Raw genomic sequence first — 13,595 nt, 5'->3', positions numbered from 1 at the left:
AATAAAATAATTAGTGTTGACTACGTATATAACATACTCCTATAACTTTAGAGTTACATATTGACCCACTCATCACAACTCACTTGAAAATTAATCTAAGTCGTGGCATATATCACTTTGAACTTGAATTTCTTATTGTATGATATTACTCTTATAGAAGTATGTTTTTATTTATTACAAGGCAATTAAGTGAGAGACTTAAGTGAGAATTGAATATAATATAATTTTAGAAAAATTATCGTGAATAATATAATTTTTTATTAATTTTTCTACAATAATACCAGCTATTGATTAACCATGAATAATACTAACTTAAAGGGATGTTTTCCTAGAAAATCCCAAACTGTTAAAAATCAAACTATAGATGATTATAAGACAAAAAAAATTGGTATATTAGCTAATAAAGTAAAGTTGGTATTATTCTAGGAAAATACTCCTGTAAGTTGGTATTATTCATGGTTAATTAATAGTTGTTATTATTGTAGGAAAATTGACAAAAGATTGTATTATTTACGGTAATTTTTTTATTATTTTTCTAAAATGGATATGATTTTTCAACTAAGATAAGATATGATTTTCAATTCAATATCTTTGAAATTGTAATTAATAATGTGTTCTCTAGCTCAAAATTCACGATAGCAATAGTCAAAAAAAAAAAAAAGCATCATTTAATTTAGAGGTGAAGATGAGGTTGCTCCAAGTTTTCACTTAAAAGTGTCAGGTACAGCAACCAGTCAAAACTTAGTAATATATCTTCCTAATAATACCTTTCTTCTTCCTCTTTCCTATCAAACCCTAACTACTACTTATGCTTTTATAATTACCAGCAAATTTAACTCCTTCATTATGGTAGAAGCCATCTTAACATAATTCGCTCAAAATAATCCTAAAAAATTAAACCGTACTCTAAGCCGACTATAATTCATTTTTTATTTCATAATTATCACATTTTTTATTTCGTAATTATCACAAGGAGATCAGATTAATGAATCATGTGACGGTGGTAAAAACTAAGTATTGATCATAGATGACGCGTTCTGATCAAATCTTGAACTGAAAAACAAGAGCAAGAAGATAGGAAAGAATAAGCAGCTAGAAATGGCGGTAGCAGATTCAAGTAATAGTGAGCTTCAACATATGTTAAAGTCAGCAGTTCAAGCAGTTGACTGGACTTACAGTCTCTTCTGGAAATTTTGTCCTCAACAAGGGTATAGCTTTTTTTATTTATGTCTACTTTTTTTAACCTACTTTAATTTTTTTTATTAAAAATACATGATTCTACATGATTCTTTATAGGTTATTTACAAGACTACTTAATCGAAAATAATCCTTTTCTTATCACTAATAATGATAAAATTGTGTATATTTGATGATTTTCAAATCTAATTATGCTATTTTTGGGAATAAAGATTTCATTTGAAAATATAGATTTAACTCAAATTTAGTAATTAGCAAATAGAAAATTTTCAAATTTAAAATTGAGTCAAATCCATAATTGTTATAAAAATAGTTAAAGATGAGAATTTGAGGATGACCTCTCAAACCTTATTTTTCTCAAATTCCACATTAATAATTTCATAATCGAAATTTATAATTTAAAATGAAATGCTTATTCCCAAACGCAACCTAAATGACATTGGTTTATAAAAATATCTATAATGATATTCATAATTCTAAGAGTTGTACGTAAAAATCAACAACCAATTCTTTTTATCATCAATTATTTTAATTTTTAAAGAATATCTAACATAAAAATTGAAAATAATTAATATTTTATGTAATTATTTTAACTTCCTAAGAAAGAATAAAAAGTAAAATAATAAAATATAATATAATATAATATTTTATATTTTCAAAATAAATACAATATTAAATTACATTAAAAAATCATTAGATTCTTTCTCCTATAAAGATTATATATATATATATATATATATATATATATATATATATATATATATATATATATATATATATATATATATATATATATATATATATATAATAATGAAAATATGTTCTTTATTCTCACTAGTAAGGATATGATTGCCTGAAATCTAGCTCTCTAAATTCTTTGGAGTAAACCTGGTTTTTTTACAATAATTTCACTTAATTAATAGTAGAAAAAATTATCTAAAATAATCCAATTTTTCATGTTTTTTAAAAATAATTCTAACTATTGATTAACCATGAATAATCTAAACTTTAGGAGAAATTTTCCAAGAGTAAAATCAGTAACGGGATAACTTGCTTTTTATTTTTTTTTTAAAAAAATAAATTAAAATAAAATGTCGAAAAAAATATTAACAATTTTTTTGACTTTTTTATTATTCAAAAATTTTTTTTGTACATTTTCAAAAAATTTCTCTAATTTTACATTAATTTTCAGTTTAATCTTTTAGCAAATTAACTAATATAATAGGTAATCCAATTCGAGTTTACTTTGGGCAAATACCCTTAAAAATAAGATTATTCATGGTTAATCAATAAATGAGATTATTGTAGGAAAATCATGAAAAAGTTATACCAAGTAATTTTTCCTTAATAGTATTGGAATATTGTTAATTTGTAATGTTAATGAATGTTTGTATAGGATATTAGTGTGGATGGATGGGTATTACAATGGAGCTATTAAGACAAGGAAAACAGTGCAAGCAATAGACTCAAGTGCAGAACAAGCATACTTTCAAAGAAGCCAACAGCTTAGAGAACTTTATGAATCATTATCAGCTGGGGAGTTAAACCAGCCGGCGAGAAGGCCCTGTGCGGCCTTGTCGCCGGAAGACTTGACCGAATCGGAGTGGTTCTACCTCATGTGTGTCTCTTTCTCTTTTCCTCCTGGTGTTGGGTAAGTTTCTTTATCTATTTTCTTTGATTATTGTTGGGATGATTTATCCCACATCGACAAATTAAAGATAGTGTGCACATTTTATAAGTTATTGGAGTCCTTCTTCCGTCTCATTGTCATATGGTTTTAGGATGGTATATATGTCCTTTTCTTATAAAGTGTATTCATATCGTGTTTCCCCATTAATATACTAGCATTCACAGTAAGTCCAACATAATTTAACAATTATCCTCCGTTTTTTTTCAATAGTTACAATTTTCTAAAAAAATTAAAAGAAAACTATTGGAATGTTATTTCAAAATAAATCTCTAATTAATATATAAATAAATATATTATTTTTTAAAAGTACTCCGAGTCGTCGAATAATGTCTTTTTGGTTGCAACTCCCTTTGATAATTATATGGTATGTATTATCCTATCTATTTTAGTTATAGTTTCTATGAGTAAGATATATCTGATATGATGAAGAATTTTTAATTTTCTTATATATTTTCCATATTTAGGTTTGCATGTATATTCCATTTGGCTTATGAATTTCAAGTAGTAAAATAGATTAGGTTAGTTACTTAGTTGTGTTCCACTATAAAACGATACTCAAGATTGCAAAAATGCTTTTGCTGAATGGTGAGTTACTTTAACTAATGTTGTGTAATGTTGGTTGATTAGTTATTTACTTATTTCTATTTTTAGAAGTTGGTGTAACAAAGTGATAGCTTTGTTCCTTCTTTGTAGGCCTTTAATGCCTACTATCAGAGTCAAAAAGAACCTAAGATTCTTTTGCATCACCCATTTACATTACACTATAGACTTTTATTATAATAGGGCAGATTAAGAGAAATGTAGAGTTAGTTCAGGTGAAAATCGAATTTTTAAGACCTGTTTTAAAAAATACGTAGTAGTTGCTCTCCAACTAAGATAAGAGATTTAATCTTAAGATCTTGCTAGAGAAATGCAATATTTGCTCAAACTGAGACAATAGTCGATTTTTTGTTATACAGTAAAATTATGGTAATAATAATTCATTAATTTTGAATTTATATTAGAAAGAATTACATTTTAGGTTGTACCCAATTATAGAGTTCCTATTTGATTGTAAAAGAGATTTTGACATTTTGGTTGGAAGAAGAAAGTGTTTTTCACTTGATTTCAATTATCATAAGCTTTGGTAGAAATTTTGTGATTTATTATTCATTCCTATTACTCTTTTCTATTGTGATTAAATATTTTATTTTATAATGTACCAATTTTTTTTAAAAAAAAAGGGAGGAGGCCAAATGGGAGGGTTGAGGAGTGAGTGAGGGAAAAATTAGGGACAACACATAATTTAATAACAATTATGTGAATAATTAAATTTTATGAGGACACGAGTAATTAAAGAAAAATGGTTACCAAATAAGAAAATAAAACATTTGATATTAATATGCAAAAAAAAATAAAAATAAACATTTGATTAGAATAGAAGCCAAGAAGGATATTTTTTATAAGCATTAGTTTCACTTTCATAAGTTTATTTCTGTTCAGATATATTTAGTCAGAGTGAATAATTTTATAATACTAATGAAGTGAAAAGTTTCTAATTAGAGTATTAGGAATGAATTCAAATGAATTGGAAGGCAGTGCAAAAAAGAAGGTGATTCATAGAAAATTTAGGGGTAAGATAAATGATTGTTTTTGTTGTTGCATTAGGTCACGCATGTCCTTAGGACTTAGGAGATGTAGGCAAAATTCAAGGAATACTCTTTTTGGGACACTAAAACAAACTTCTGATCAATAAGGATGCACAAGTTTCAACCTTTTCCCATTGTAAATTAGTTAGCCCTCTAAAATATATCAATTTAAATGGGTTAAAAATTATAATTTTGATTTGATTTTTAATATATAATGTCAATATTATTTCAACTCACTTAACCCATTAAAAAATTTTTTGTTTTCATTTTAGGGTTTTTAACATTGACTACATACTATTTTTTTCACTTCAATTTTAAACTTTCCGTTTAAGTTATGCTGATTGATTTAATTCGAAATTAATTCGTTTAATTATATGAGTTATTCATATTCATTTCGGGTTTAAAATTTTAACATTTACCTAACCCATTTAATAAACGGATCAGATCAAATTGATCTGTGATTCCATAATTTATTGGTCAAAAGTCTTAAAAGAAAAAATGTAAGTCTTTAAAAGAAAAAATTATGTAAACTTGAAGTTTTTATAGGATTAATAAAGTGTGTCAGCGTGAGAATTTTTAACTATAATACTAAAACTTGGGATTTTTAAATTAAATTTTCTTTTAATTATCTTATTAAACCAATCAATGTAAAATGATCAAATTTATTTAATTTATTTTTTTGAATTTCATTTTCCTAAATAAAACACCCTTAGTTCCTCTCTATAAATGTCTCTCTCAAGGAAGTAGTAGAGACGTAAGATAGAAAAAGAAAGTAGGCAAAAAAGAGAGAGAGTAATAAATATGAGTTATATTAAGAAACATTGTTTTGAAAGGTAGAAATACTCTTTAAAGGGAGAAGAGTAAGTTGAAGAGGAAGGGAGTGAGGTATAAAAAAGGTGTAAATGGAAGTAAATGCAGGAACCGCTGCCACACATTTGGGTTATAAATGGTGACCACTACAAATGTTATAGGAAATCCATAACTATGAGTATGCAATGCACACTCTTTTAATACTTTCCTTCTATGCACCTTACTTTTACTTCTCGATCCCACTCAATTTGCTGATCATTATAAATTATAAATATTAAAGTGCGTGTGTTCGATGCAAGGTAGTTGTGAGGTAGTTATAAACTAACTAAATAGTTGTTAGATGTGAGTAGTTGTAGTTTAGCAATTATATAATTACAGTTGTTAGATATTTAACTGTCTTATTTGTTGTACAAATTATTAATATTCAATAAATATAACAGTTATGGTAGATTTTAGAATATAATTTGTTGAGAAAAATGTATGCTTTTAATTTTAAAATGCTATTTTCTATGCCCCTTTGAAAAAATACCATTTAACTCAAAAAGCTCGTACATATTCAAGTCAAATAGTTTATATAATTGTTTTAAGAATCTAATAATTTGTATTATTTTATAATCAATATTCAAAAGTAGCACTTCCTATTTTGGCTACTAGTAGTTTATTGAGCTTAAAATACTTAACATTGTATTAGAAAAGATAACAATATTCGTTAAATTAGCAGTTTTAAAAACATTACAACTTGTACTCCCAATAATAATTACTATCTCTATTTTTTAATGTAGTAGTGTTTTAACCTCATCAAACCACTAACAATTACTAAATTTATTACGTGAAATATGCCCAAAATTTTTTGCCCTTATTTTAAACCCAGGTTTAAAGTAAATACTCCCTCCTATTCAGCTTAAGTGTCCCATTTACTTTATGCACTCTATCCAATGCACTTATTCAATACTTAATATATCGAGTTATGTATAATTAAAAATTATAAAAAGTTCATATTAATAATCTTTACATCAAAACGAATGAAATAAGATCCTACATGACTATGTTTTAACTTATAGATTAATAATAAAATATAATTTTAAAGTGATAAATAAATAGTGTCTCAAAAGTAAATGGGACACCTAAGGTGAATAGGGGGGAGTATTATTTGGTTTTGACCCACAATTTTTCATCCAAAGTTTCACAAGTGTCTAACGTCAAATCAATTAAATATTATGATTTTACAAAAAATAATTTCTTGTTTTATCCTAACAAATATGTTAATGAATATTATCAGGCTACCAGGAAAAGCTTATGCAAAAGGCCAGCATGTGTGGCTAACAGGTGCAAATGAAGTTGATAGCAGAGTTTTTTCTAGAGCTATTCTTGCCAAGGTACTATTAATAACATTATTAAATTTATTAAAAAAACATAAATATTCAACAAATATAAATAAATTAGACAACACTATAATCTAACAAATTTTTCACAAAACTCAAAAAATTAAGAAGAATATGAAAACATTAGACCAAAACAATATTTTTAGTTTTTAACAAATAAGAAAATCCATACAGTAAAATTGCTTCCTGCTCATACTTAGAACCGTCATTTCAAATTATCAGTTAAATTACACATAATAAGAAACTACGTTCTCGTTACAAAATTATGATTGAACAAAAATGTGTACTCCAAATATTTGAGGTCAGTCTCTTAGGCCGTAAACTACTTATCACTTATGATAAAGCTATGGTCTATCATCTTATATTCATTTTCAAATTCTGATAATAATTTTTAGGAAAAATTACCGTGAATAATACAATTTTTTGTTAAATGCCCTACAATAATACCAATTATTGATTAACCATGAATAATACCAACTAAGAAAAGTATTTTCCTAAAATAATACCAACTTTGGTTTATTAATTAACTTACTAATTTTTTTGTCTTATAATCACCTATAATTTAATTTTTAACATATTAGAAATTTTCTAGAAAAACACCACTTTAAGTTGGTATTATTCATGCTTAATCAATAATTGGTATTATTATAGGAAAATTAACAAAAACTTATATTATTCACGGTAATTTTTTCCGAATTCATAAAAATAGATTATATTCTATGTGAATTACATTTTAAAAATTGTTTTTGCAGTGCACATTTCTGAAATTAGCACCTAACAATTTACTGTTATTAGTGTCAGTGGAAAACCTTTCCATAAGTTCTGAAAACTTTGTTGACAATTATTTACTTGTTGTCGTTGATCTTTAAACCCTTTTCTAAATTCTTTCGTGTTAATCGTTCTTAATTTATTATCTCACTTAGCTCTCTTCTTCACTCAACATATCCAGAAGATAAAGGACAACCAAACAACCTCGTAATCTTATCATACAGATCTTTACTGATACTATTTTTTCTTTTTTTTATTGTTTTGGGTTTTGAACATGTGCTTGGGATTGTTCCAGAGCGCTCAAATACAGGTATATTTCTCATTAACTTATGCTGCTTTTGTTAATCATGGAGCTTAAGGATATAGAGGAAAGAGGAAGGAATTGTTGGGTAATAAAAACAAAAACCAGGCAGCAAAACAATGATATAAAAGAAAGATTAAAATCTTTGATTATAATAGAGTATAATAGGAAAATCAAGATTACAAAAATTGTTTTATATACAATATATAAAAAACTTTCGATGCCGGAATAAACACATTCTCAAGTAAAATTTCTCTGTGTCGAGAATTCTGTAAAGACTGATTCGAGATACAATGAATGAATACTATTTTTATGTTATTGATATCTGGAATGACAATAATATATACAATTAATTGTGTCATATTATATGAAAAAAATATCATTATTATTATATGAGAAAATGTTATTATCACTGGGATGGGGAAGCAACAACTAACAAACATTTTGTTTTACTTTTACAATGTCTTGCAGACTGTGGTGTGCGTACCTGTCTTGGATGGTGTGGTGGAGCTAGGACACACTGAAAAAGTAAGTGAATTCAAATATATTAGTACAAGGTAGATTGAACATTTATTTTTCATGTGTGCTGTATAATTTAGGTTGTTATTTTATGCTATATATACAATTCTAACCCAATGTAGTATACGATAGGTAGATCGAACATTCATCTCTACACTTTTATCGAACCAACTAGGTTGTATGTTGCATAATTTAATATTAATATGATTTTTAAACAAATGATTCGTGACATATTCACGTAGCTCTGAGCCTAAATCCGGTGGTTGTTAAATCTTGTTGTTAATGGTAACTCAAACTAGCAAGTACCATTGAAGAAGATGAATATGGGTCAAAAAGGTAGTCAGCGGGGCGCGGAGAAGCTGCTGCCTAGGTCTGTCGGGCGCGGAGTGCGTTCTATCTTCATTTCACGGCTCGCGTAGTTGTACACGGCTCGCGAAATGGCGGTTTCTTTTCACGGGAGGTGTCTTTCGGGACGGTTACTTTGTATTTATTATGTAATAACTTCCTTTTATTGGGCATTAGTATATAAACTCTCATTTTAGGGTTAATGCATTATGATTCACAAATTGAGAGAGATCACAAGAGAGCCATTATAATTTGTGAGTGTGATTGTAATTGTAATTCATCTTGTAAATTCTTTGCGATCATAGTGAAATTATTTGGTCTCGGTGCCGGTGAACGTAACTATCACATTGATAGTGAACCACGTTAAATCTCTGTGTCATTTACTTATTGTTTTCATTGAATTTCTTATTGTTTCATTATTGTTCATCGACCTTGCTTCTACTGTCGCACAACAAATCTAATACACACTTAAGTTTTATTTGGTTTTGAAAACAGGTTGAAGAGGAGTACTCTTTAGTGCAACATGTGAAAGCTTATTTCAACGAACATTGGCAGCATCAGCTACCCCATAGTGATTCCCAAGTGCACTCAAAACCAGCTCTATCGGAACACTCTACCTCCAATCCAACTGCATCCTCCAATTATTCACACATTCAACCTCCTCTTATTCTTGCCTCTACAAACCCACCAAATCTCTCCAATGATGATGCAAATGATAATGATGACGAGGAAGAGGAAGAAGAAACTGAGGTTGAAGTTGAGATCGACTCAGATTCAGAGACGCATACGCACCCACGATCAACAATCAAGTTTGACGATCTCCATTACGAAAAAGGTATTCCTCTCAATTTAATCTGATGATTGTAGATCGATCCTACGAGTAGTGGTTGACTTTAAAAGCCAATCATTGTAATCAATTAATCATGTAATTAAAGAGAGGTTGATTGTTCAATTATAAGATTGAGACACCAAGAATCATGAATATATTAATGGTTGACGGTTTTTTCTTTCACCCCTTCCCTTATAATAGAGATTCAGTTCTCACCATCTACATGTAAGGGATTCTCCAAACTTAATCAAAAATCCAAAAAAAGATTAAGGATGTGTTTCGATAACAATTGTGGAGAAAAAAGAAAAAGAGAAAAAGAGGTAGTGAGGGGAAAGGAAGGGTAGAGAAATGGAAGGTTAATCTCCCTTGTTTATATGAGAGGGAAGGGAAGGAAAAGGGAAGTGTAGAAATATTTTCTCTCTAAATCTTTTTCCCTTTGGAAAGATTATAATCAAAACAATCCATGTAACCCCTCAAAATCTCTTTTCCTCTCATTATGTTATTCTAACAAAAGATTCTTTATCCATCCAAATTCATCCGCTTTATTTCTCTCCATTTCCCTCTATCCAAACATACCCTAAGGTACTAAATGTACAACCATCACAATCATCAATCATATAATCAACTTAGACTAAGAAATGATTAACATGCATCCATTGTTATCCAAACAAAGAATCCTTCATCCTTTAAATTTCTCCGCTTCCTTTCTCTCAATTTCCTTCGATCCAAACACATCCTAAGGCTAACGCAGCGATTTTTCAGTCATTACAATCATCAATCATATAGTCGACTTATTAAGAAACAATTAAAATGCAAGCAAAATAATGACAATTCAAACAAGAAAACGAGCTCCTAGACCATGTTTATATGCGACAGTATTAGATGTTTAAGAATACACAAGTGAATTAATATTGAAATATAGCAATATATGCTTACAGGTACAGTTATTCCAATTGAGCCAAGCAAAATAATGCATATAGAATTATGTGAAGACATTATAAGACTTGACTCTCCTGGTCATGATAATGTGTGTAACAACCTTGATTCAAACTATACAATTTCACCACAAAGTCACATGCAATTGCAAAACAGAGGTGATTACTTAAGTGCAAAAAAAACATCTCAAAGATGGTCTCTTATATATCAACAAGCACAAGCACAAGCAGATGATCCAATCTTAGTTAACAATGTTCTCCAATCACCTCCTTTAGGTAATAATAAGCATTTTATTCTTTATGTCTTTTAGTTTTATTGTTTTCTAATTTGATTTAAACTTATGTTTAACTAGACAAATTCCTATGTTACGCCTTACATGCGTTCTTTTTAAAATTATGCTATCTTTTGATCTCTATTTATTATTTCTAATATTTTTTTGACTATTTTACTTGCATTTCATCCTAATAGGCTATGACACCATAATCCAACAATTAGGGTATCATATCAGTCATATCAGTCGTATCGTAAAGGGGTTAATTTCTTTTGATAACTTTTTCCATTAACCATGTAGAAGTATAATCTCTTTTTCAAAATGCATGCATGAAATGTTGCAAGTAAAAAGTAATAGAGAAAGTTTTACCTAGTGCTCATTACAATGACTATGCATGTTACTCCCAAAATGATCGATTTTTCACTCAAAATCTACTAGTTTCCTTAATAATTGACAATTTTGTTCTTATTGCTCCTTCTATTAAAAATTAACTCACTGACTTCATCAGTTATCCTCAACAAATTGATACACAATAGCATTATAGTGTACCGAATGCATATTATACTTGATCAATGAAGCAAAGAAACAACAGAAATCGAGTCTTGGAACAATCTATATGATGATTTTTGTGTTGGCCTAATTTTCTTTGTAGGTACAGCAACAGAAGAGGTCTCCCAAGAGGATACACACTACTCACAAACAGTATCTATCATCCTACAACTCCAGTCTACCCGTTCTTCTACAACCTCTATTGCTTCCTCCAATTACTTCTCTTACTCTTCAAAATCCGCCTTCTCTCAGTGGAGATCGAGGCCCGACCTCCTCTACTCACCCCTGGACAGTACGAGCACAAGCACGAGCACCTCACAGTGCCTTCTTAAATACATTCTCTTCACAGTTCCTTTCCTACATTCTAAGTCCCATGTCAGTTCCACCAACAAAGCCTTGACTCAGAAGAAGGGTTCTGTACAGGATGACCTGTCGGCCAACCATATGTTGGCCGAGCGTAGGAGAAGGGAGAAGTTAAATGAGAGATTCATCATTTTGAGATCGTTGGTGCCTTTTGTGACCAAAATGGACAAGGCCTCTATTTTAGGGGACACAATTGAATATGTAAAGCAGCTTTGTAAGAAAATACAGGAACTTGAAACATGTATAAAGTTTGGAGAGGAGAAAGAGAAGAGGAAAGTGCGGGTTTTAGAAGGAGATGTTGACGGGAGAATGAAGCCAAGGATGCCAGCACAGATAAGCAACATGTTGGAAGTATCTATAATTGAAAGTGATGCACTGGTCGAGTTGCAGTGCCCTTACAGGGAGGGATTGTTATTAGATGTTATGATCACTCTAAACGACATGCGCCTACAAGTCACAACAGTGCAATCCTCTTTAAATAACAGCTACATTGTTGCCGAATTAAGAGCCAAGGTAATCCTAACACACGACTTTTGCACACTCGCTTAATGGTGTAGAATTACCACCGACAGTTGAAAGCATTATATTTTTGAACTGTATAAGCAGGTTAAGGAGAATGTCAATGGACAGAAGCCCAGCATAATTGAAGTGAAACGGGCAGTAAATCAAGTACTAGCACAAAGCGACTCCTAGGCTTTGAAGAAATGCTGCCAACATTCTAGTAAATATACAAATGGAGAGACCTTGACTACATACCATTTATAAATCCACATCCACCTTTTGTTCTTTTGTTGAAGAATTTCTTATGGCAATATCTTTGATCACTTACCGGCATTGATACCTGCAAGACATTACATTAAGTTCAGTAGTTCATAGTTCACGGTTTGATTTAAATCCACAAACAAAATCGAATAATGAGGTCGGTTTTTAAGTCTGAAACAATTCACCATAAATTGAAACTTATGGACACTGTAGGCAGACAAAATCTGAGGAATATGATCTACTGCATACAAAGTTATCACTAAATAACATTATCTGCTGGTAACAAACTTATTTCTACCTATGTCTAACGTCTTACTAGATATCTGATAATTCATAAACCAAACAATTTGTCAGCTTTAATCAGGAAAAAGAAGCTCATTTATTAAAAGTTCTGCGATTGAATTCAATATAGACATTCATAAAGGACATTTCCAGCTAAAGAGGGGATCAGGGAACATAGCTAACCAATTGCAAACTCTTCTGCATCACGATTCCAATATATATACAGTTGTCTGTAAAGCTATCTTCAATCAGAAGCGGAATGACAGGCATAAGCAGATTACTGAATTTGTGATTTGTAGGATGAAATACCAAGAGCACTACCTTCTATTAGAACAGAAAGTCATGCTTTGGTAGGAAATGCAGAGGCATATTGAACAACTTTGGAGCCTTCACCAGAAGAAACCACTTAGAACTTAGAAGGATCTATGAACAATTAACATGTAGAGATCTCAATATCTTGTATATACTAATACACCCATGAGATCTCAGAATCATGTATCTATATTTGGCGTAGGTACATGGTATAAAATTTAGTGTTCTTCATTCACTCACGTGACATGTTCAACCCAATCACACAATGCTATAGAAAAATCAAATACCAGAAAGAGATATATCATCCGAAATAATTGTTGATTAACTGTGTCGGTTTAGTGTGATTTTTAAAAAGGAAAGGTTTTTGCCATGAACACAAAAGTAGACACAAAACATAAGTTTCTTTAATGCTTTGATATACAGTAAATTCTAGCACAATATTTACCCTTCACCCCGAGTTTAGCAAGAATGCTTAAATGTGAATAACTGATAGCATATAATCAACACAAATCACCATACCCTATATGTCCCGCTCAAAAAAAGCTAAGCTATGATCCACGTCTAGGAGCAGGACAAATGCAAATCACACATTAATTAAAGAGGTTGCAGTCAATAAAATCTCGACTCAAGAGTAACCATTCAATGAAAACA

At 29.8% G+C, this 13,595-nt stretch overlaps 1 protein-coding gene across 1 annotated transcript; it reads left to right on the top strand.

Annotated features, from left to right (window-relative positions):
- Positions 1 to 677: 677 nt before the first annotated feature.
- Positions 678 to 12,348, top strand: LOC130813259 (transcription factor BHLH42). Its single transcript, XM_057679056.1, has 9 exons — positions 678 to 1,208; positions 2,594 to 2,848; positions 6,605 to 6,701; positions 7,771 to 7,785; positions 8,248 to 8,304; positions 9,136 to 9,475; positions 10,408 to 10,680; positions 11,329 to 12,101; positions 12,195 to 12,348. Exons 1-9 carry the CDS (start codon positions 1,099 to 1,101, stop codon positions 12,279 to 12,281), a joined length of 2,007 nt encoding a protein of 668 aa, XP_057535039.1. The 5' UTR covers positions 678 to 1,098; the 3' UTR covers positions 12,282 to 12,348.
- Positions 12,349 to 13,595: the final 1,247 nt, after the last annotated feature.

Source organism: Amaranthus tricolor, chromosome 5, assembly GCF_026212465.1.
Source record: "Amaranthus tricolor cultivar Red isolate AtriRed21 chromosome 5, ASM2621246v1, whole genome shotgun sequence".
NCBI classification, from domain to species: Eukaryota; Viridiplantae; Streptophyta; class Magnoliopsida; order Caryophyllales; family Amaranthaceae; genus Amaranthus; species Amaranthus tricolor.
This window is presented reverse-complemented; position numbering and strand designations above follow the sequence as displayed.

Bases quoted from the DNA above. Each gene is read 5' to 3' on its own strand.
- LOC130813259 (XM_057679056.1), top strand. From the start codon at position 1,099: ATGGCGGTAGCAGATTCAAGTAATAGTGAGCTTCAACATATGTTAAAG. The intron at 2,849-6,604 runs GTAAGTTTCTTT...GAATATTATCAG, and splicing joins TCTTTTCCTCCTGGTGTTGG to GCTACCAGGAAAAGCTTATG. The intron at 10,681-11,328 runs GTAATAATAAGC...TTTTCTTTGTAG, and splicing joins TCTCCAATCACCTCCTTTAG to GTACAGCAACAGAAGAGGTC.